At 45.9% G+C, this 23,697-nt stretch overlaps 2 protein-coding genes across 3 annotated transcripts in view; one reads left to right on the top strand and one right to left on the bottom strand.

Annotated features, from left to right (window-relative positions):
- Nucleotides 1-2,901, top strand: part of FOCAD (focadhesin) — a 200,516-nt gene extending 197,615 nt beyond the window's left edge. Inside the window, exon 44 of the mRNA XM_075594653.1 lies at nucleotides 402-2,901. Within this exon, the coding sequence (XP_075450768.1) occupies nucleotides 402-475 (74 nt within the window). The 3' untranslated portion in view covers nucleotides 476-2,901. The remainder of the gene's footprint in view (nucleotides 1-401) is intronic.
- HACD4 (3-hydroxyacyl-CoA dehydratase 4) lies at nucleotides 1,097-23,427 on the bottom strand. 2 transcript variants are annotated; one of them, XM_075594659.1, is made up of 8 exons: nucleotides 23,140-23,427; nucleotides 20,676-20,779; nucleotides 17,949-18,076; nucleotides 10,608-10,720; nucleotides 6,692-6,798; nucleotides 6,100-6,231; nucleotides 5,930-6,018; nucleotides 1,097-2,638 (listed from the first exon to the last, which is right to left on the bottom strand). In XM_075594659.1, the coding sequence occupies exons 2-7, from the start codon at nucleotides 20,770-20,772 to the stop codon at nucleotides 5,936-5,938; spliced, it is 660 nt and encodes a 219-aa protein (XP_075450774.1). In that variant the 5' UTR covers nucleotides 20,773-20,779; nucleotides 23,140-23,427; the 3' UTR covers nucleotides 1,097-2,638; nucleotides 5,930-5,935. The 2 variants fall into 2 exon arrangements, with proteins under 2 accessions (XP_075450774.1, XP_075450772.1); XM_075594657.1 differs by having other exon boundaries at nucleotides 5,926-6,018; nucleotides 23,140-23,426.
- Between the last annotated feature and the right edge of the window lie 270 nt (nucleotides 23,428-23,697).

The raw sequence follows: 23,697 nt of genomic DNA, 5'->3' as shown, positions 1-23,697 counted from the left end.
CCGTGCTACATAAGAAAACAAATAGTATTGTACATGTATATTACAGTATATATTTTCAACCTTGAACTGAGGAACCACTTCAAAATGTGTTGTGACTTTGCAGAACAGAAAAATACTCTGTGTACATTGGTATGGTTTATGCTTTAAATAATCGGATACCTTTCTATATTATATAAAAGCTGTAGTAACATGGCCGAATATATGACAAAAAACAAACTTATAGGGCCTTGAAAAGTAAAATATCTAGCATTACAACAATATTTTTTCAGGGAACCTTTTGTAGCCTGCAAAATTCCAGGGATCCACGAAGCACAGGTTTAAAACCACCAACCCTTCTTTTCTCTATTATATAAAATTATATTGGGCAAATAATGTTTTACATATACGTTTGTCTCTTTCAGCTGCACTGCTTGCGTTAAGAGGCCTTCCAGAGTTTAAGAAGAAAGTGGTGTGGACCAGGGCCTACGGCTGGTAGGCCTCTCGTGTCGCTATGATGTCTAACCAGGAAAAGGCTCATAAGACTGTCACTGCCTTATACCCAACATTGTGCTCACTGCCTCTCCTAGTCATGCAAACAACACAGAACTGCATATATTGCATGAATACCAAGAATTGGGGCACGTGGGTTTAGTTGAACGTCGACTGCATACATGTATGGACCAAAAAGATGCCTTTTCATGTAAATCTGAGCTTTGTTTGCGTTTCCGAAGCAGTTAAACTTGTTGATATAATGTCCTCTATTTATTTTCAAAATATATGGGCCTGGTTACAGTGCTATTTAAGATGGGGGGGAAAATCACCTTGAATTGATTAATAAAATACATTGATTTGAGCCAGGGATGAGTAATTTTTGCATAAAGACTGGGGAAAAAGTGATCTCCCTAAGATAAGCATTTTATGATCATCTTCAACACAGATTCCAAGGTGTATTTAGATTCCAAGCATGCAGTCCCACATACTTTTCCCATTGTTGGAAGATTGTCCTTGACAGTGCTACGTTACTTCCGTGACCTTTTTGCATCATACCTCTTTGCTGTCAGAGCAGACTGCAAAGAACGTAGAGAGACGGATTCAAAATAAAGTACAAGGAAATGACTTCAGATTTAATGATTTCCAGTTTAATTTCTCTTTGGTATGGCATTAAATACTGTACACACAGCGGCAGCAACTCGTTGCGACAAAAGTTAGTCTTCTCTATACAGAAAATATAATACAGCATATATTTTGCAGCGCACACTGCATAAGCAAGTCTGATTCACGTGTGGGAACATGAATGAATACAGCACTTTTTATGGATTGAGATAAGTGATTGGCTAAATTCATTGATACTGGAGGCATTTTAAATCAGTGCACTGAGAGGTTTATTCTATATCTACCAAAGTGGCTGAAAGGAAGGTTTTTGGCCAAAATTCCCCATTGACGTCGATAGGGAATTTCTACTGAAAACGGCACGATCTTCCACTTTTGGTAGATATACAGGGGCATAAGCCCCTTAATTTTAGTTGGAAATTTTTGCATCCCAAATGGATTCTGCAGAATGCACTGTCCCAGTACCCCTACCACAAATAGGACATTATGAGCTACAGTATATTTACTTGAATGGGCCCTAACATGTCTTGCAAAGTAGTAGTGCTTAATACATTTGCCCCACTCTGTCTATTTTTGGTAATAGGACAGTACACCCTGGAAGAGAACTATTCAGCCACAGCTTAAATTAGACCAACAGGTTGCACTGTAGTTTTACCCCGTTCACTGCCAGATAGCCCTGCAAGCGCATTGCGTTGCAATGAGGGAGAAGATGGCGAAACGGCCTCTCCAATCTTCAAAAGAATATGTAAAATCTTGAGGTAAAAGACTGGAAATAACTCAATACGGGCTCTTCAAGGCAGGAAGGGGTTGGAGTCATAGGTCTTTGTGTTGTACACGATATGAGTAGCCAGCAGAAAACTAGGTGTTGGTCTGGCTAAAGACGACTGAAAATGTTTAGTCCCCTGTTTTTTTGCTGTTTTAATTTCTTCCATGTGGATGATTTGCAATATCATACACTATTTGTTGGTTTTGTTATACTGGCCTCACACAGAACTGAGATGCATGGAATGCAGTTCCAGCACCTACTGTATGCATTTATGCACATCCCTATTGTCTATACTTATAATGTACCGTACAAGTACAATGTAATCCTCATTACTGACCTTCTATTAGGAGGCAAATTAAAATGGACTTTTCTGAGAAGCTGGAAATAGCCCATCTCACTTTTTGCGCGCTCAAAATATTTTTTTAATGTGCCATTTAAATAAAAAAGTGTAAAATTACTTTGGAAAGAAGGCTGAAGACAGTACAATTTGAGCTAAACAAAGCCACCTCTGTTTACTTTTTGCCACCTCTGACGTGACATCAGCATCCCAGAAGAAGCCCACATTGAAATGTGAATCGGAGATATGTTTACATAAAAGCAAACCATCTGTTTCAGACAGAGATTATCTGAGCGTTACTTTGTGTATCCACACAACAGGGTGCAGGTTGTATCAGTCCAGGCTTCTTTATCTGGCAATATGTACGTTAAGTCTGTTTCGTGACAGTTCCTCTGTATTCGGTGCAATCTCCTTTGTGTAGTACGATTCCTTTTTGCGGTAGCTCTCTGAAAAGAAATGATTACGATTCAGTATTAAAGAAAATAAACCCTCCTGTTACGTCACAGTGAGTAAGCACAGGAAATACTGCGACGTATGTTCAGTTTGAGTGCTAAAATGTACCCTCTTAAAGCCTCAAACGGCAATGGCGTCAACGATGAAACTGATGTAAATGAACTGACTTGCTCAACTCCAGTCCTCGAGACCCCTCAACAGGTCAGGTTTTAAGGATATCCCAACTTCAGCACAGGTGGCTCAGGACTGGAGTTCAGCACCACTGCCATAGAGCAGAGGTTCCCAACTCCAGTTGTCAAGGACCACGAACAGTGCCGGTTTTACGTACACCCCTGCTTGAGCACAGATGGTTCAGTCAAAATGATGGAGCCACCTGTGCTAATGGGAGGATAACCTTAAAACCTGCATTGTTAGTGTTCCTTGAGGCCCAGAGTTGGGAACCTCTGCCTTAGAGCAGGGGTGCGCAAACTTCTTGAGCTGCGGCCCCCTTCCCAGGAGCAGCAGCGTTCTCCCCCCCACCCCGCCCTCTCAATGGCTCGGCGTCAAATGACGCCACAGGACACGTGACGTAATTTGACCCGCGTTGCCATGGCGACGTGTGACGGCACATGACAAAATGACGCCGCGTTTCATGGCGACGCATCGCCGAAGACCCGGCTGGCGGCAGGTAAGTGAGTTACAGACGCCTCACGCCTACCCCGGCATTTAATTTAAATGCCGTGGGGAAGAGCGCGGGGCCCCTGTAACAGCCTGCGCCACCCCCCAGCAAAATCTCCCGCCCCCCCAGAGGGGCGCGCCCACCGCTCCTTAGAGCACCATCATGCCAGTGTCACTGCCACCTTAGCAAATATGATCTGGTGACGTCTCGGCACAAAAAGTAGGCACCTTCTCCGACAGAAAATCAATGAAAAGAACGCCATCAGAGTTCCCTTCATTCGTTAGCTCGACGACATGGCATTCCTGGTGGCTATTATTTATTTCAAGGTGCCAGGAAATTGTGGGATCATACCTGCTGCTGAACTGATCAAGTCCTGTATTATGGGACCTCCAGCTCAGGTTAGTGCCAGAAAGGAAGCACGGGGTACTGCTGCTTTTATCTGTTGCGAGAATCGCATTTCTTCGGGCAATTGTTTAGTGTTCTATTTTAAAAAAATGATTCTAACTACAGAACTTTGTGAAAAAATAACCTGGCGCTTACATACAGTAAGTGACTTCAAATCCAAATAGTGCAGCTCTAACACAATACGTGAACAACCTCCATGCTCATGTGGTATGTAAAGTGAGGGGGAAAAAGAGGGGCGCGCAGGGTGTGTGAAAGATAAATGGTGCGTATAGTAATATACTATAATATACTCATTTTCTTTCCATAGAATTTGTCAAAAATGTGAGTGTGATTGCTGTAATATCCTCTGACAACATAAATTCTTTATTACTATCTGTTCCAGTGGATGTTTTCTCTCTTCTCCTACCCTACGAGACACTGAAGGAAGGCCCCTGCCCCTTTTTTACAAGGAAGAATTGAATCTATAAAGAAAATGACAGTGCTTATGGTTATAATATCTATATATATATATATCTATATATATTTATTTATCACTGTACACACCATTTATGTTTTATACATCCTGCGCTCCCCTGTTTTCTCTCTCTAACTACAGTACTTCAGAATCGTCCTAAAGGGAACGGTCATGTTCATCCCGTCTTCAAGAACTATTAGCAGAAATGATGTGACGCCAGTTTTTCTATATTAAAGTCTAAGTACAGTATCAAGGAAAATATACAAAATGCTGTGTAGCACAGCGATTTTTTTATATGTATTTCCTTGTCCACGCCTGTAGTAAACATGTTATTCATCTTGCTTGAATGTCAATCACGTGTCTTACATTTAATCCATAGCATTAGCCAGAGAGGGTTACCACATCAGGCCTGAAAGCCTTTGATACATCACGTTACAACATGCATTCCTTATCTTCTCCCCTAATTCTATTGGCATTACACACACTGCGAGAAGGGAAAAGCAGACATAAAATACTTTGATACAGTGACACTAAGGGATGCATTGCGAAAGTGCCTCTCATAGGATCAACTTAAGAATGTTTTGCCTTGATGAGAGAACCTTTGAAACTCCTCTCCTACTTGTGTCCCTGATAATTGCATGTTACTTGGGAAGCCTCATGGGGCAAGAATGGCATACTTTCTCTTTGGTCACGCGTTGTTTTTAATTAAGTTCATAATGTTAGGGAGACCTATCTATAAGTATTTCAGAGACTATCTCACAGGAGTATAGACATAAGAACCTCAAATATAAACGTTCCTTTAATAAATATATATATATATATATATATATATATATATAATGGAAATATTACTGTATGCTCATTTGCATGTCAAAGACATGCAAATGAGCATACAGTAATATTTCCATTTGCTATATGCTTTGCTGTGGAGGGTTTTTGTCACTTTTTTTTACCCACCATAACTTAACCAAGTATGGTAAAACCTATCCCTTGCTTCATTTTTTGCATAGCCAGTATAACCAACCCCACACTGAGGAGACTCATTAAGGTCGAAACAGCCTGTATGTGGGTGGGTGGGTTTGCTGGCTATGCATCTTAACCCTGGCTGTGCTCAAACCATGCAGCAAGCTTAAGCCTATAGGGAACCATGTTTATGGTTTTGAAGCAAAAGGTGGCACTGTGTGCTCATTTGCATGTCATTTCCCAGAATCCCTTGCTGCAGTGGAAGTGCTGTGTGCTGGGTGATGATGGTGAAAGGCGGGGTTGCAGACCTGTCTAAGACATGCAAATGAGCATACAGTATATTTCCATTTTATATATATATATATATATATATATCTCAACCCCGTTATAGCGCGGTCCTTGGGGGGCATATATAATGGAAATATTACTGTATGCTCATTTGCATGTCAGACAGTGCAATACAGTAATATTTCCATTTCCTATATGCTTTACTATGGAGGGTTTTTGTCACTTTTTTTTACCCACCATAACTTAACTGTGTGTGTGTGTGTGTATGATGTATGATGCTGACCCTAAAGCTTTGTGAAACCATTCTTTAAAATAAATCTGTGTATATTTGAAATTAAAATGTGAGTTTACTTGCGCTATTTTCAGAAGAGTTGGTTGGTTCACCCTTTCACTGGCAGAGGAATAAAGTAAGGATTATAAACGCTACAAAAACTGTAGTTTCCCCAAGTTCTGTTTTAAGCAGAAAACCCGGCAAATGAGATATTTCCCATGAAATAAGAATGACGTCTTACCTACTGTCTCTTAGTTGACTTTGATTTTAAAGTTGCGTTCCCTGAGGTACATTTTTCTTTCTGAACAAAGATGGCTGCAGATATACAACATGCCTGTGTGATAGAACATTGCAGTATAAGTGGGAGCAATGTGCAGAGATTAATAAAGCAGGGTTCACAAGAAGAGCATCTTACCTAAAGACAGCATGGCCAGGTATATTTTTAAAATGTACGGGAAATGGACCGATACCGCAATCGGCAATGACATCTTGAAGGAATAGGTGCCAAGGGACTCGAAATATGGCAGAGATTCATAAACCGTGTATACTACGAAAAAGAGAAATTTTATTATACAATATATATTTGATACTTTTTGCTTCTCTATCTACAGAATTGCTCGGACCCTTTTCAAATGCATTGTTGTCAAAATGGTATAATGATTTAACATTCTATTCCCTGTATCTAAATCAGGTCCCAACTAGATACAGTACCGTACAATGCCAAACATTTATGTAATGTGTCTGCAGCTACAGATATAGCTAACTTTATTGCAACTCATGACGCACTTCAGCGGGACATAACGTAGCAGTGGGAGAAGCGGTCATTGTTTTGAATCAGCTGCGTGCAGAAGGGGGCGGGGCTATCACTTTATTTCACCAGCGGTAGCGGGCCACGTGTTGCAATAACGTTGGCTAAAGCTGTAGGACACACACACACGATAATCTGCAATCAGATTTCATGTTGATGCAAATAAGTTGCAGTGATGTACTTTGAGATTTGACTTTACCTTCAGCCAGGACTGACAAAGGGTATATTGGAATCCACCACGTATGGTTCAGCCAGGTCAAAACTGGATAGTCTATTCCTATTGCTGAAAGCATGTTGTATGGGTATCTGTACAGACAAAAAATAGCAGATTAAAAGGAGTTCTCATGTTTATATCAAACACAGCAAGACTACTTCATGTTCTGCGTGAAATGATCAGCTTATATACAGTAGATATCGACAATTTGATCAATTTTATTACTTCTTTTTTTTATTGATCTATTTGCTCTTCATGTATTTGCTTATTTGTTCTAAGCTCTTTACAAAGCAATGTTTTCTCAGGGCACTGCAGCATTAAAGAGTAAATTATTGCTGCTGCACTGTACCTCCAGCAGTGGAGAGTTTACCATTTGCATTGTACATCTTCTGACCAATGGCACGTCTTTATAGGTGCATTCGAATCGGAGAGAGACTTTTTTTCTCTGAATAAAGAAAAACACTACTGAAAAAAACGGGCATGCAAAAATTTTAGTTGAAAAATATTTCTTATCCGGTATAATCTCGATTTAAGGAAAATATCAGAAAAGTTCTGCTTTCTACTACAGACCCTTTTCTTTTATCACTGGATGCTATGTATGCCAGGGAAGCATGTTTCACATGTAGTACTCCGGCTTTGAAAGTGTTGAAGTCTGATTATATCACAAGGATTTAGCATCCAGGAATACAAATATCTGAAGTATTGAAATGTAAAAAAAAACCACACACACACACAGCCCCTGTAAGCTCAGAACCCAAACCCACCACATCATATTTGTGTCAAAAAGGAGTGCTACAGAGATTGTGACCTCATGTAACATAAGTACCATACTGTGACAGAATACTCAGTGCTACATCCAATATGACAAATTATATAGTAAAAGACTTATCTGTTTTTCTTTTAATAAGTTGAATTCTTTGGCCAAAGTATTTGACGCCTACAACCACGCCACCGTATGGCCCTTCTGTAGGTGCTAACACTGCTGCACCTGCAAAACGGTCTCATGCAGGAATTGCTTAGTTGAAGCCATTGTTACACAAGGGGGCGCCACCAGGTACTGAATCTAAAGGTTCACATACTTTCCCACACGTGGATATGGAATGTTGAATCATTTGTGGATAAATAAATGTTGAAAAAGTATCATGTTTTTGTGTCATTTGTTTGGTTATATTTTTAAATTATTAGGACTTAGATTAAGCTTATAACATTTTAGGTTTGAAAAATGTGAAAAGCGTAAGGGGTTTTCAAACTTTTTCTTAACACTGTATATAATTTGTCGTATGGATGTACAGTTGTGTGAAAAAGAAAGTACACCCTCTTCGAATTCTATGGTTTTACATATCAGGACATAATAACAATCTGTTCTTAAAATTAGGTAAATACAACCTCAGGTGAACAACAGATGACATATTGCACCATTGAGAGATGGGGAGAAAATACAGAACATCCACAAATATAAATGAATTATTGTCTAAATCCATCATTTGTCTCCCTTTCGTGGTTACAGGATGCCTTATCTTCTCTAGCAAACAGGTCTGTGCTTAATGTATTAACGTGTATTCCTGTCCTCATACAGAAGGAGCATATGCTCCTACTGTATAAGTTTTCCTCTCACCACCTGTATCTATCCCTCATTTCTCCAAACCTTGGCCCCTGCCATATCCCCACTTGGTCCCGCTCTGGACTGCAAACTCTCAGCTGTAATATATAAATGCTCTAACCCTTCCAAGCTGATTATTATTCCCTGCTCACCACCTGCTTCTCTTCCTTTTTCATGTTCTCTCTGGAATGCACGCTCTCTCTCTAACAAAATATTAGCCCTTAATGGCCTCAAGGAAACTACTCAATTCTGTTTCTTCATGATATCATTTCGTCAACTTTCGATACTGTTGACCACCCTCTTCTCCTGCACATTCTTCACTCAATTGGCATCCGTGGCATTGCCCTCTCCAGGTTTTCCTCCTACCTCACTGTTGCTTCAGTGTCTCTTATGCCAACTCCTCCTCAACCCCTATTAAACTCTCTGTAGGTGTACCGCAAGGCTCAGTTTTAGGCCCTTTACTTTATATATTTATATACACCTAACCTTACAACTGTAGTCCAGTCAAAAATGACAGAGTGCCTATCAGCAATCTCTATTTGGGTGAACATTTGTTGCCTCAAGTATAACATTAAACCGAATTCCTCATATACCTTCCCGAGCCAGGTCCCTTTGTTCCCTTCTCCATTACAGTCAATAATTCTACTATCCACCCAGTCTCGCAAGCACGCTACCTACGGGTTACATTCAACTTTCTCCCCACATATAAATGCGGTTACTAAATCTTGCCGCTTTTTCCTTCGCCACTTTGCTAAAATATGCCCCTTCCTTATGTTCCACTACCACTAAAACACAAATGCATGCCCTTCTTTCCCGCAATGATTACGGTAACATTCTCTTATCTGCCCTCCTTGCCTCGCATCTCTCTCCTTTACAATCCATTCTAAATGCTGCTGTCCAAATGTTCTCCTGCTCTTCTAGTTGTGTATCTGCTTCTGACCTCCTGAACTCTTTGTTGGCTTCCTATTTATTTCTGCATAGACTACAAAATGCTCTACAAAATAAGGCTCTATACTGCTCTGCACCTCCGTATAGCGCAATTCTGATCTCTCATCACACGCCTATTCATCTCTATTATCTTTCCATTATAATAGGGAGTGGAGAAGTGTTGGTATCATAACCTGCAACAAACCTACACTTCTCCAGCATCTATTATTATTGAAAAATTAATAAATGGTAAAAAAAAATTGACATGTTTCACAATCTTGTTTCATCAGGGGAAATAATCATTGCGACTTATGTGTCAAGATCATGAAATACCTTGATACACTTTAAAGTTTTAGCCTCTCTTCTGCCTTGGCCTTCTAATGAAGAAGATGCACTTAACGATTCCTATCAGATAAGATTTGCCTAATCCCTTGGCAGTGATGTGTACTTTTAAAATTCAGAGTGATTTTGGTGTGTTGTTTCTTTGAGCATTGTGGGTGGATGATAATTAGTAGATAAGGGGAATCTTTTTAACAGGTCGGTGTTATTAATATTTTTTTTATCATATTGATGTTTGATGCTCTTAACAAAACTTTGATCCTACAAAACGAGGACAAGAATGGCAGACATTGGGATAACTGAATCCGTGATTCAAGTGATTTTTCTGGAAAAGTAGGATTAAATATTATTAAATTAAGTTTATAGAGCGAAAAAAAGGAACACAGGAGCGCACCAAGGTAAGAGTAATAAAGTGTATTACCAAGTATAGAAAATAGTAAACACTTACATAGAATAAAACTTTAATACATCTAGATCTAATCGATATCTTCTTTAGTAGAGCATCACTCAAGAGGGTATACAGGGGCAATGTCAATCCTTCCAGATAGCAGTATACAGCAGTGGCATGGGCAAGAATGGTATGGCTCCTGGAGAGGGCAGTGTAGTGGTCAAGTTTTATAGGATAGGCTTCATTGCTGAAATAACGGCTCAGTGAGTAAAGACACTGACTGATAACAACCCTCACTTGGAAGCAGGGAAACATGGTTTAGTCCCAGTGTCAGCTCTGTGTGAGCTTAGGCAAGTCCCTTTATCTCCCTGTGCCTCCGTCACCAAAAACACAGTGTAAGCGCATCTGGGAAGTGACTGTGTCTGTAACAATTCCTATGTGCTGCGTACCGTGCTCTATACTGTAATTGTAAAGCGCTTTGAGTCCAACTGGGAGAAAAGCGCTATATGAAATAAAGTTATTATTATTATTGGAAAAGGTAAACTTTCATATAAGACCTGAAGATAGGCAGATCTGGAGGACCCTTAATGGCAAGAGTGTTTCAGAGTCTGGGTGCAATAGAACGAGGTGGGAACGAAATACATTACCTAATGACATCCCATAAGTTCCATAGGAAGAATAGAGCACAGACTATACATTTGCTCTGCACCTCTTCTTGACTGCCAATGACAACGAATAAGACGATAAGTCTCTCTGCCACCTATAAAAAAAGAAGAAATGTGAGGCGGGAGGAGGAATGGCTCAGTCAATTAGATGCTGGACTGTGAAATATGAGTTGTGATAGACTGCAGATGTAGCAGGCTTCATTGCCCTCCCCCCAGATAACATATCAACATATCTTTTCTTAATGCAGAATCTAAAAATTTCCATTGGTTTCAGATGCAGTAATGGTGCAGACTATCACAACATATCCCACGTAGGCTTTGTCCATAGTGCAGGCTATAGCACGCGATACGTAGCTCATGTCGAAACAAACACTAGGACGGCAATGTAGTAGTGCATAGGGCGTCTGCACATGCGCTACAGGGAGAGCGGCGCTTCGCAATACAAACAGGTTTGTTTTGCAAGCACAACGACGGGGAGGAGGAGCGCGGAAGCTAGCGCGTCCTACTATGAACAAAGCCTAAAATGGAACAATGAAGCCTCTGTGTTTTATTTATTTATTTATAAAATATTTTACCAGGAAGTAATACATTGAGAGTTCTCTCGTTTTCAAGTATGTCCTGGGCACAGAGTAAGACAAATAATACATGGTTACAAATACAGTTACATAAATGAACAGGGTATACATTATATACAAGACATTGCGTGCACAGGTAAAGAAAATATATATTATGGGCGTATGAAACAGTTACAGACCAGATTAAAATGTGAGACAGCCTTAGGCCTCGGATATAGTAAGCGCTTAGTTGCTGCTGCTCGCTCTCGCTTGCTGACGCTCGCGCTACCAGGAGCTTTTTTGCTGTCCTGACAGAGGAGACAGCAAGCGCGCTTGGGAGGCGGGTATCACTGTGTGTGTGTGTCACTTGGTAGCTGTCAGTATGTGTGTGTCACTTTGAAGTGGTCTGTGTGTTTGTGTGTCACTGGGGAACGTGTGTGTGTGTGTGTGTGTGTGTGTGTGTGTGTGTGTGTGTGTGTGTGTGTGTATATATATATTTAATATTTTAATATTTTAAAAATTAAAAAAAAAGACTTGTTGTGAGAATAAATTATTTATTAACATTGTGCAACTTTGATAAATATATTCACACACGCACACGCACACGCGCTCACACGCGCGCACAGACGCACATGCACACACGCACATTCATTTCTGGGTGTTTGGTGCTATGCTGTACGTACATACAATCCTTCCAGTCCTCACCTGACCCTGCCCGGTGTCTCCGGTTCCCCTCCTCACCCCCCCCCCCCCGTCTCCGGTTCTCCTCATACCTCCCCCTTTCACTCCAACGCCCTCCCTCTCCCTTCGCCCTCCCTCTCTCCCCTCCCTTCTGCCCCCCCTCTCTCTCCCTTCTGCCCCCCTCTCTCTCCCTTCTGCCCCCCCTATCTCCCCATTCTGCCCCCTCTCTCTCCCTTCTTCTCCCCCTCTCTCCCCCTTCTGCCCCCTCTCTCCCTTCTGCCCCCCTATCTCCCCATTCTGCCCCCTCTCTCTCCCTTCTGCCCCCCCCTCTCTCCCCCTTCTGCCCCATCTCTCCCTTCTGCCCCCCTCTCTCTCCCTTCTGCTCCCCCTCTCTCCCCCTTCTGCCCCCCTCTCTCTCCCTTCTGCTCCCCCTCTCTCCCCCTTCTGCCCCCTCTCTCCCTTCTGCCCCCCTCTCTCCCCCTTCTGCCCCCCTCTCTCCCCCTTCTGCCCCCTCTCTCCCTTCTGCCCCCCTATCTCCCCATTCTGCCCCCTCTCTCTCCCTTCTGCCCCCCCTCTCTCTCCCTTCTGCCCCCTCTCTCCCTTCTGCCCCCCTCTCTCTCCCTTCTGCCCCCTCTCTCTCCCTTCTGCCCCCCCTCTCTCCCCCTTCTGCCCTCTCTCTCTCCCTTCTGCCCCCCCCTCTCTCCCTTCTGCCCCCTCTCTCTCCCTTCTGCCCCCCCTCTCTCCCCCTTCTGCCTCCTCTCTCTCCCTTCTGCCCCCCTCTCTCTCCATTCTGCCCCCTCTCTCTCCCTTCTGCCCCCCCTCTCTCCCTTCTGCCCCCCCTCTCTCCCTTCTGCCCCCTCCTCTCCCTTCTGCCTCCTCTCTCTCCCCCCACCCCTTCTCCCCCCACCACACCACTCCGTTTGCCCCCCCCACCACCAGCCCGTTTTTCACACCCACCCCCTGCACCAGCCCCAGCCCGTTTTTCACACCCCCCCCCTGCACCAGCCCCAGCCCGTTTTTTCACACCCCCCCCTGCACCAGCCCCAGCCCGTTTTTCACCCCCCCCCCCCTGCACCAGCCCCAGCCCGTTTTTCACCCCCCCCCCCCCCTGCACCAGCCCCAGCCCGTTTTTCCCACCCACCCCCCTGCACCAGCCCCAGCCCGTTTTTCACACACACCCCCCTGCACCAGCCCCAGCCCGTTTTTCACCCACCCCCCCTGCACCAGCACCAGCCCGTTTTTCACACCCATCCCCCTGCACCAGCCCCAGCCCGTTTTTCACACCCACCCCCCCTGCACCAGCCCCAGCCCGTTTTTCACACCCCCCCTGCACCAGCACCAGCCCGTTTTTCACACCCACCCCCCTGCACCAGCACCAGCTCGTTTTTCACACCCACCCCCCTGCACTAGCCCCAGCCCGTTTTTCACACCCACCCCCTGCACCAGCCCCAGCCCGTTTTTCACACACACCCCCCCTGCACCAGCCCCAGCCCGTTTTCACACACCCCCCTGCACCAGCACCAGCCCGTTTTTCACACACACCCCCTGCACCAGCACCAGCCCCGTTTTTCACACCCACCCCCCTGCACCAGCCCCGTTTTTCACACACCCCCCTGCACCAGCCCCAGCCCGTTTTTCACACCCACCCCCCTGCACCAGCCCCAGCCCGTTTTTCACCCCCCCCCCCCCCCGAACCAGCCCCAGCCCGTTTTTCACACCCACCCCCCTGCACCAGCCCCAGCCCATTTTTCACACACCCCCCTGCACCAGCCCCAGCCCGTTTTTCACCCCCCCCTGCACCAGCCCCAGCCCGTTTTTCACCCCCACCTGCACCAGCCCCAGCCCGTTTTTCACACCCACCCCCCTGCACCAGCCCCAGCCCGTTTTTCACCCCCCCCCCCCCGAACCAGCCCCAGCCCGTTTTTCACACCCACCCCCCTGCACCAGCCCCAGCCCGTTTTTCACACTCCCCCCCCCTGCACCAGCCCCAGCCCGTTATTCACACCCCTCCCCCCCCCGCACCAGCCCCAGCCCGTTTTTCACACCCCCCCTGCACCAGCCCCAGCCCATTTTTCACACCCACCCCCCTGCACCAGCCCCAGCCCGTTTTTCACCCCCCCCCCCGCACCAGCCCCAGCCCGTTTTTCACACACCCCACCTGCACCAGCCCCAGCCCCAGCCCGTTTTTCACACACACCCCCCTGCACCAGCCCGTTTTTCACACACACACCCCTGCACCAGCCCGTTTTTCACACACACCCCCCTGCACCAGCCCCAGCCCCAGCCTCAGCCTGTTTTTCACACACCCCCCCTGCACCAGCCCCAGCACCAGCCCATTTTTGGCTGCAGCCCCATTGGATGGGAGCGGTCACGTGACCGCTCCTCCGCTTCCCCGAGCAGCAAATTTCAGTTTGCCGCTCTCGGAAGAGTTTCTCCTCCTCAGCACGCATCAGCGCGCATGAGGAGGGAGAAACTATAGCCGCGCTGATAACAGATGCAGGGGCTTTGTGCATCTGTTCAGCGCGGCTCAGCCCGCCTCAGCGACGCTGAGTGCACTATGTCCTGGGCCTTAGATTTGAAAGAACTTAAACTGGTGGTGGATGTGAGAGTCTCTGGTAGGTTGTTCCAGTTTTGGGGTGCACGGTAGGAGGAGGAGGAACGGCCGGATACTTTGTTGAGTCTTGGGACCATGAATAGTCTTTTGGAGTCTGATCTCAGGTGATAGGTACTGCATGTGGTAGGGGTGAGGAGCTTGTTCAGGTAGCTGGGTAGCTTGCCCAGAAAGTATTTGAGGGTGAGACAGGAAAGGTGAACTTTGCGCCTAGACTCTAGTGATGACCAATCTAGTTCTTTGAGCATTTCGTAGTGATGTGTGTTGTAGTTGCATTGGAGAACAAAACGACAAATTGAATTGTAGAGGGTGTCAAGTTTGCTAAGGTGGGTTTGAGGTGCCGAGCCATATACTATGTCTCCATAGTCAATAATTGGCATTAGCATCTGCTGTGCGATACGCTTTCTGACCAGGAGACTTAGGGAGGATTTGTTCCTGTAAAGTACCCCTAGTTTGGCATAGGTCTTGGTTGTCAGGGTATCAATGTGCATCCCGAATGTTAAGTGGGAGTCAAACCATAAGCCCAGGTATTTAGAACTAGTGACAGGTGTTAGGGTGGTGTTAGCGTTGGTTCTAATCTGGAGCTCAGTCGCTGGAAGCTTTAAAAATTTAGTCTTGGTCCCAAATACCATTGTTACAGTCTTGTCAGTGTTTAAAAACAGTTTGTTTTGGGAAATCCAGTTTTCGAGTCTCAAAAAGTCAGACTGAAGTATGTGTTGAAGGTCAGAGAGGCTTTGGCTGTGTGTGTATAGGATTGTGTCGTCTGCATACATGTGTATTGAGGCTTCCTTACAAGCTGTGGGAAGATCATTAATGAACACTGAGAAGAGTAGGGGCCCCAGAACAGAGCCTTGCGGGACACCACAGGTGATATCCAGGGGGTTGGAGTTAGAGCCTGAGATGGACACATGTTGGGATCTTCCTGATAGGTAGGACTGAAACCAGTTGGAAACAAAAGTCTATTATATCTGTTTAGATCTAGTGTCCACTTCACATAATTATCCCAGCGGCTGTATTCTCCGGCCCTTGCCATGTGACTTCTATATTTACTACATGGTTATTAGAACATAATTACAATTATGATGTTGCCCAATGAGATTAAAAATGATGCTGATTGTCAGTATCGAGTCTGAATGAGAAATTATTCAACCATTACTTACAAGTAACTGAAAACTAGAAATATTATAACTTCACTTGTTAATATTATGAATTTAATCACTGCCCCATGACAAATCAACCACTAATACAGTTTAATTATACCAATGTTAGGAGTCAGTCACTATGGCCCAGCACATAAAGATAATAATGTGGAATCCGGGGAGACAGAGAGGTAATGTGCATCTTGAAACACTAATATGTGATAGTTTCCCAGGGAGGCGCATGAAAGAAGAGGATCCTTCCATAAAAAAACAAGCAAAATACTGATGACCTTTGGTGACCTTTGTGATGGTCAGTAGAGAGTCTGCCCTTGTGATGTTCAATAATTGAGACCCTGTAATAGTGGCTTGTCCCTGTTTGGATAAAGCTGCCTCAGAGCTCTGAATCCAGCATGGACCTGGTTAATTGCAGCCACTCAATTAGCCAGTCTCCACCTGAACTAATGAGAGCTCTGTAAAAGATTTTCCTCAGCACACAACAGTGCTGACATGAGGAGAGGGTCTTGAATATACAGGAGGACTGTGTATTGACAGCAAGACACAAGGGGAGCAGACCTCTTTTCCTGCACGCAGAGGACCCAGGAACCTGCCAGAGGCTGGACCCTCAAGCACATCAAGACATCTGGACACCACTGACCTGAAGGGCCACCTGCTTTAAGGTTCCGCTAAGACTTTGGGGATGGTAGGCTGGAAAGGGGCTTATCCTCCCAGTCATGTAAGAGAGGGACTGGGGGAAGTAAGTTAGCCCATACAAAGGGATAGGTGTTTGTTGTTTTTGTATATTTTTGTTTGCTGTGCTGTTTAAAGGGACAGGCTCAATAAAGCCATATGTTAATTTCACCCTAAATAGTCTCCATTTGCATATCTCTGCACAATCTCTTACAGCAGGGGTGTGCAAACTTCTGATGCTGCGTCCCCCTGCATCCACTCCCCCGGTGCTCGCGCCCCCCTTACCTGCCTGTCGGCCTCAGGAGGGTCGTGACGCATTGCCATGGCAATGCTGGGCATGTGACGTCACATGACCCTGCGGCGTCATTTGACACCCGTTGCCATGTCAACACGTCCTTTGAAGCCGGCTGAACCTTGGTAAGTTCAGAGGCCTCACGCGATCCCCCGGCATTTAATTTAAATGCCTTGCCGAAGAGAGCAGTGCCTCTGCAATTGCCCGCACCCCCCCAAAAAAAATCCTGCCCCCCTGTTTTACAGCCCCCAAGGTTTTTAACTGATTTCTTCATATTGAAATAGTCTAGTAGTTTTTTTATTACAGGAAAATATATTACACTGTAGACCTGATAAAGTGACACACAAGAATTAAAATTAAAAAAAAAAAGTCTGACATAAGAAATATGTGGCTTTCTTCTTTCTTTTTTGTTACAGGATGTCGGGATGTATTAGATTAATTCAGTCCAGAAGTGTTGGAAGATAAGTAAGGATTATACCAATACTTTACAATGCATTTCCAGCCCCTTTGCCATTGCTGCAGTTATCACACTATCATGGTTCCTTGTTTCATTAGCTAAAAATATTATTTTTATTTAATACATAAACACAAATAACCAACATAAAAAATTAAAAAAAGATATCTGAAAGGCCGTAGCAGGAGTTTGGTTTGTTTTAAACCATCACTCTCACCAGCGTAATAATATTTGATTAGTAAATTTACCCCGTGTTGACTTTGACTTGTACTGTATCATATAGAGCCGGCCTTCGGGCATGGTGGCCGCCTTGAGTCCCGCGCCTTCGGGGGCCCCGCTCTCCCTCCAGTCGGCGCCGGGATCCAACTTTCCACCGACCAGAGGGGGGAGCTGTAGGAGGGAGCACGGGGCACCACCTCATCCAACTCCCTGCTCCTCCGGTCGGATGTTGGATCCCGGTGTCAACAGCAGGAAGAGGGAGCGTGGGGCCGGACTGGCAGAGAGGTGCTGTGTGTGTGCTCACCTTTTCCATAGCCGGCCACCTTCTGTAGAGTCGTCACATGACGCCATTTTGCCATGGCAATGTGACGTCACGTGACGCTGTGGAGGAGGGCGCTTGTGAAGGTAAGTCCCCCTTTTCTTTTCTTTACAGGCAGGGGCCCCGCTGTCTGTGCCGCCTTGGGCCCCCACAAAGCCAACACCGTACTCTATCGATTGATTTCATATCATCATCACGTGCTAAGGAGCTTATTCTAGATTAGCCAAATGAGTTGTTTTTAGCCTAAGTTCCCTATTAAGGTCAACGGAGAATTTTGGGAGTAAACAGCCTGATCGGTCGGTTTGACTGATATATAATAAGCCTGTTAGAGCGCTACCGTCACGAGAATATAATGGGATCAACGTACCTGTAAAAATCTTGACAAGAAGCAATTGTGCTCAGCGCCGAGCAGAATGTGTAGCAGCTCGAGGGCCGACAGTAACTGGCAGGCCCGCATCACCAGTCCAATCGCGTAAAACGTGTCGGCAAAAGCATCTGTATGCACAAGGGACCAGGCAGCAACTTACTCTCATTGCAAAAGTAACAAGCACAGACGTGACCAATAGCACTGTCCTCCACGCCTTACATTGTGTCCATGTCCAATGTGAAATAAGATTGCATGCCAAAGGCATGTTTCATATACAGTATGTACAGAGGAGGCACAACTGCAACAAACCACCTCTCCTGAGTTTGTGGTCCTACTTGATCAGTACTGGGTATATCCCACCTCTCTTACCTTCTAAATACACATATTTACATATTGTCATTTAAAGCTGCAGACCAAACAATATCCTGTGTATTTATTTTTAATAAATCAGTTCTGAACTATGAGAAAATACTTGTATTTTTTTAAAACAACTTTGAATTACATTTTTTATGTACTACTGTATAATGTAACATGCATTTTTTTTTTCAATAGCAACTATTTACAAAGTCACAGATATTGAGAAAATACTCCTCTGCAGTCATTTAGTCAGGAGAACGGATCAGTCAATTTAGCTAATTACTTATCAGTGTGTGGATTGTATTGATGCACATATTAAAGAGGATTTTTTTTTCTCTCTAATAGGCAGGTTGGACGGCTGCTTTAAATAGTATCAATCAGGGTTTCAATATGATGCAATGTGTCAAATTTAATTTCAAACAATGAACATCATATGTGTGAAGTCACATAACTACCTTCATACAGCACACACGCACACGCACACGTACACGCACACACACAGCGCACAGCGCAAACACACACACACACACACACAGCGCACACATCGCACACACACACACAGCGCACACACACAGCGCACAGCGCACACACACACACACACACCGCACACACACACACACAGCGCACACACACACACACAGCGCACACACACACACACAGCGCACAGCGCACACACACACACACTCACACACACACACTCACACACACACACTCACACACACTCACACACACACTCACACACACTCACACACACTCACACACACTCACACACACACACACACACAGCACACACACACAGCGCACAGCGCACACACACACAGCGCACAGCGCACACACACACACAGCGCACAACAGCGCACAGTGCATGAAGGTTTGTACAACTTTATAGCAGTAACTTTATGAGGCACAACATTTTTTTCAAATATGATCTCAGTACGTGGGCCCCAAAGATGCTCATTTAAACTAACACAGGTGTAAATAATTACAGTAACTGCATGAGTCGCTGCATAACAGTTGATCGATTTAGAACAGCGGTGCGCAAACTGGGGGCGCAAGATTAATCAGGGGGGGCGCGTGGCGGTTGCAGAGGCCCCGCGCTCTTCCCCCCCCCCCACCCCCCAAGGCATTTAAATGAATGCCAGGGGATCGCGTGAGGCCTCTGCAACTTCACTTACCTTCTCTTCGGCAACGCATTGCCATGACAATGCAGCGTCAGATGACGCCACGGAGTCATGTGACGTTCCATTGGCATGGCAACGTGATGTCATTCGACGCCAGAGACAACGTGATGTAATTCGACGCCAGAGACAAGGTAAGGGGGGGGGGAGCGAGCAGGGAGGGAAGAAGGCAGTGGGGCGCAGCAGGAAAAGATTGCACACTCCTGATTTTAGAACATAGCGGAATTTTTATTTTTTGTTGATAACATGTGAAATCTACACAATTTAACCTGTAGCAACAGATTTTTAGCACCATAGTTGTTTTCATTCTATACTAAACAACCTTAATGGAGCAATCCAAGCAATATATGTGTGATTTAAAAAAAAATCTATATAATCAGTTCTGTAGTATAAGATAATACTTAATATTCTTTTTTTCGACTCAATGCCATTTTTAATGAGTTTTAATATACTGAGCATCCTCTGATTTCTAAAGCAGGTTTTAGCACACCTCCCCAGCAGTGCAACATCTTTGTAACACTTTCCTGTTTCTGATCATTTGTTGCCAATATTCCCAGTAGTGTGATCTGCAAACTGTAACAATTGATAATGTTACCTTAGTAATACAAAAATACATTGTAGCTGCTGAGTTACACTGACTGTAGGATTGACTGAAACTGAAAGGCAGCCATTTAGTGAACCCTGGGAAGCAGAAAGTTGATCGATCTCGGGAGAACCAATTGATCGTCAGTTCAGGTAACTAGTTTTCAATAAAGGTAATCAGAGCCTGCATATATTAAAGCAAATTATTTTTAAAATGTTGTTAGTGCCACTTAAATGGCCTCTTTACTGCATTTGCCGTTGCTTTTGGTAGTGAGGGGGTTCGCCTACAATTAGGCCTGCAACAAATTATTTTGCAATGCTATGTAGAATCTTCCAGCACTTATAGGGATTAAAATGATATTCATACATTAAGTTTGATTATACGTCTCCCTGACCCTAAGGCAAGCCATATATATATTAACCATATTTTAACGAACTGTCAGTAAAACCTTTAACATACAGTATAACCAGTGTCATGTAATAGCCAACACATTGTTCAAATGAAACCTGCACCTAGTCTGACTCCATCACACATACACACATGCGCACATACACCTATGTCACACTGTGTTACCTTTAATGTGCCATTTGGAAGCTTCAGTAATCTTACCTTCTCCAAAGAATAGGAATCTTGCTGCCATATTGGTAAAGATCCAGGAATGGCCACAGAATTGTACGAGATAATAGATGAATAGATAGGCCTTCATCTTGAATCTGCCAAGACACCAAAAATAAGGGTTTAAGGAATAACTTTGTGGTAATGTCACCGCCTTTGAAGCGGGTGAAGCAGGTTTGAATCTCAGTTTCCACTTCTTGTGACCTTGGGAATGTCCCTTTATCTCTCGTACACGGGGGGGGGAGGAGAAGAGTGGGACGGGGGGGGGGAAGAGTGGGACGGGGGGGGGGAAGAGTGGGACGGGGGGGGGGGAAGAGTGGGACGGGGGGGGAAGAGTGGGACGGGGGGGGAAGAGTGGGACGGGGGGGAAGAGTGGGACGGGGGGGAAGAGTGGGACGGGGGGGGAAAGAGTGGGACAGGGGGGAAAGAGTGGGACAGGGGGGAAAGAGTGGGACGGGGGGGAAGAGTGGGACGGGGGGGAAAGAGTGGGACGGGGGGGGGGAAAGAGTGGGACGGGGGGGAAAGAGTGGGACGGGGGGGGGGAAAGAGTGGGACGGGGGGGGGGGGGGAAAGAGTGGGACGGGGGGGGGGGGAAAGAGTGGAACGGGGGGGGGGGGAAGAGTGGAACGGGGGGGGGAAGAGTGGAACGGGGGGGGAAAGAGTGGAACGGGGGGGGGAAAGAGTGGAACGGGGGGGGGGAAAGAGTGGAACGGGGGGGGGGGGAAAGAGTGGGACGGGGGGGGGGAAAGAGTGGAACGGGGGGGGGGAAGAGTGGAACGGGGGGGGGGGGAAGAGTGGGACGGGGGGGGGAAGAGTGGGACGGGGGGGGGAAGAGTGGGACGGGGGGGGGAAGAGTGGGACGGGGGAAGAGTGGGACAGGGGGGAGTGTGGGGGGGGGAGAGTGGGACGGGGGGGAAAGAGTGGGACGGGGGGGAAAGAGTGGGACGGGGGGGAAGAGTGGGACGGGGGGGGAAGAGTGGGACGGGGGGGGGGAAGAGTGGGACGGGGGGGGAAGAGTGGGACGGGGGGGGGAAGAGTGGGACGGGGGGAGAAGAGTGGGACGGGGGGGGGAAGAGTGGGACGGGGGGGAAGAGAGGGGTGGGGAAGAGTGGTACGGGGGGAAGAGTGGTACGGGGAGAGAGAGGGGGACGGGGGAGAGAGGGGGACAGGGGGGGAGAGTGTGGGACGGGGGGGGGAAGAGAGGGGTGGGGGATTTTAGAGTGGGACGGGGGGTGGGAAGAGTGGGTCGGGGGGGAGATAGGGGGACGGGGGAGAGGGAATGGGGGAGAGAGGGACAGGGGGAGGGTTTCCCCAGAATTTCACAATCTAATTCTCGGGTTCTTTAATAAAAAAAGGTTGAATATCACTGCTCTAGAATGTCCGTTCTACTAGAGGCAGCAGGTCAACTCGCACTGATTTCCGTGTGTCTCACTGAGTGCTAGTAATTGTAGTCTTAGGCTGGGATTATACGCTCCGCTTGCTTGCGAGAGTGCGAGCGCCTGCCATGCAGGATCTGTAAACTCTGCTGGAAAGCGATGTGCAGGCGATGGGGGGCGTGGTGGGCGCACGGCCGTGACGTCACGTGGCTAGTTTACCCTCATTGGCTGAACCAGAACCGCGATGTAGCCGTCGCTCTGCCATGCCATATTTGTCTTTTGAAAACGCGGTCCGACCATCGCGCTCCGTCGTGTTCGCGCTCCGTCGTGTTCGTGCATGTGAGCAATAGGGGCGGCCTCATAGGGAATCTGCAATTTGTTTTTGCCGCACACGAGTACTTAGGGACCTTAGTGGATTCCTACTGATGCAAATCAGTACTTTTCCATTCATGACATACGCCCATAACATATATTGTCTCTAACTGTCCATGAAATGTCTGTAAATATAATGTATAACCTCTGTTCATTTAATGTAACCATTTATTGTCATCATAACTCTGTGCTCAGGACATACTTGGAAACGAGAGTTATTCAATGTATTACTTCCCGGTTAAACATTTTTATAAATAAATAAAATAATGTCAGTGATTGGTCCAGAACCCCAACATCTGGGACTTGAATACTTGAAGGTTGACATCTATGCGACTATGCACAGGATTACAAGTGCCCGCAGTTGAAAAATATATCTGTATATGTTATAATTTTTTGGTACCAAAGTTAGGGCTGAATTAAAATACCCCCAGGGCATTGCTCTGCAATGCATTGCAGGCCCCTCCAGCAGCCCTGTGTGTCGCTATCATGATAACAGATAACGGTGACATCCCTCTTTCTTGTTTTCTTGAACGCGCTGTGCTAAGTTAGGCCATGTTGGCTGCAGTCCAGCAGAGGCTGCATCCCCGAGCCGTACTGCAAAATAGCAGAACTAATCCCCTGCCTCTTAGATCAGCCCAGCGCATACTACAAAGCTGAACACACAACATAAACTTATACACTGCTCTTGTAAGAAGAAGTTGCCCCCTTGCCTGTGTCTCTTGGAAAGCTTCTTGAGCAGAGCTATGCAGGATGCTGACAGGGGCCACACGTCTAGGACTCCAGATCCCAGCTGTTTTCCAGACTGCTCAGAGTGTCCTAGGGCTGTACTTGATAGGAGAAGAAACCGCTGTGATCATTGTTTTAGAGAACAGGAGCAGCCAGTGGAGTTCAGTAAAGAGCTGAGGATACAAGCGGTCTTACTACAAGTCTTACAGGGAGCGAAGTACTGCTGCTTGCAAGGGTAGCAAGAGGGTGAGGGGGAGACGCCCAGTGAGAAACATCAACTCCCCTGCTCCCCTCCTACTTTGGTTTCTCCTCCTCCACATTCTATTTCCCTATACTCTACCCCTATGTATACCATTCAGTGTTTAACATAACTTCACACAAAGTGGTGCTGCTGTGCCCGATGTGAAACAAATCCTAAACTGTCACATAGGACTCATTTATATTCATTATACAATGGTTCATGCGATACATTTATTTTCTACGTAAAGAACGAGAGAGAGCCTTTTAAAAACCCTTCCGTAGTTCTGCAAGAATTTAGTGGA

The sequence above is a fragment of the Ascaphus truei genome, chromosome 1 (genome assembly GCF_040206685.1).
Source record: "Ascaphus truei isolate aAscTru1 chromosome 1, aAscTru1.hap1, whole genome shotgun sequence".
Taxonomy (NCBI): domain Eukaryota; kingdom Metazoa; phylum Chordata; class Amphibia; order Anura; family Ascaphidae; genus Ascaphus; species Ascaphus truei.
The sequence above is the reverse complement of the archived record's forward strand: the minus strand, read 5'-3'. Positions and strand labels throughout refer to the sequence as shown.

Excerpts from the sequence above, each read along its gene's own strand:
- HACD4 (XM_075594659.1), bottom strand. The coding sequence starts at position 20,772 with ATGAAGGCCTATCTATTCATCTATTATCTCGTACAATTCTGTGGCCAT. Across the intron at positions 18,077-20,675 it reads ATTCCTATTCTTTGGAGAAG|ATGCTTTTGCCGACACGTTT; the intron begins GTAAGATTACTG and ends TTGTGCATACAG. Across the intron at positions 6,232-6,691 it reads TTTGTCAGTCCTGGCTGAAG|TATACACGGTTTATGAATCT; the intron begins GTAAAGTCAAAT and ends TCTTTTTCGTAG.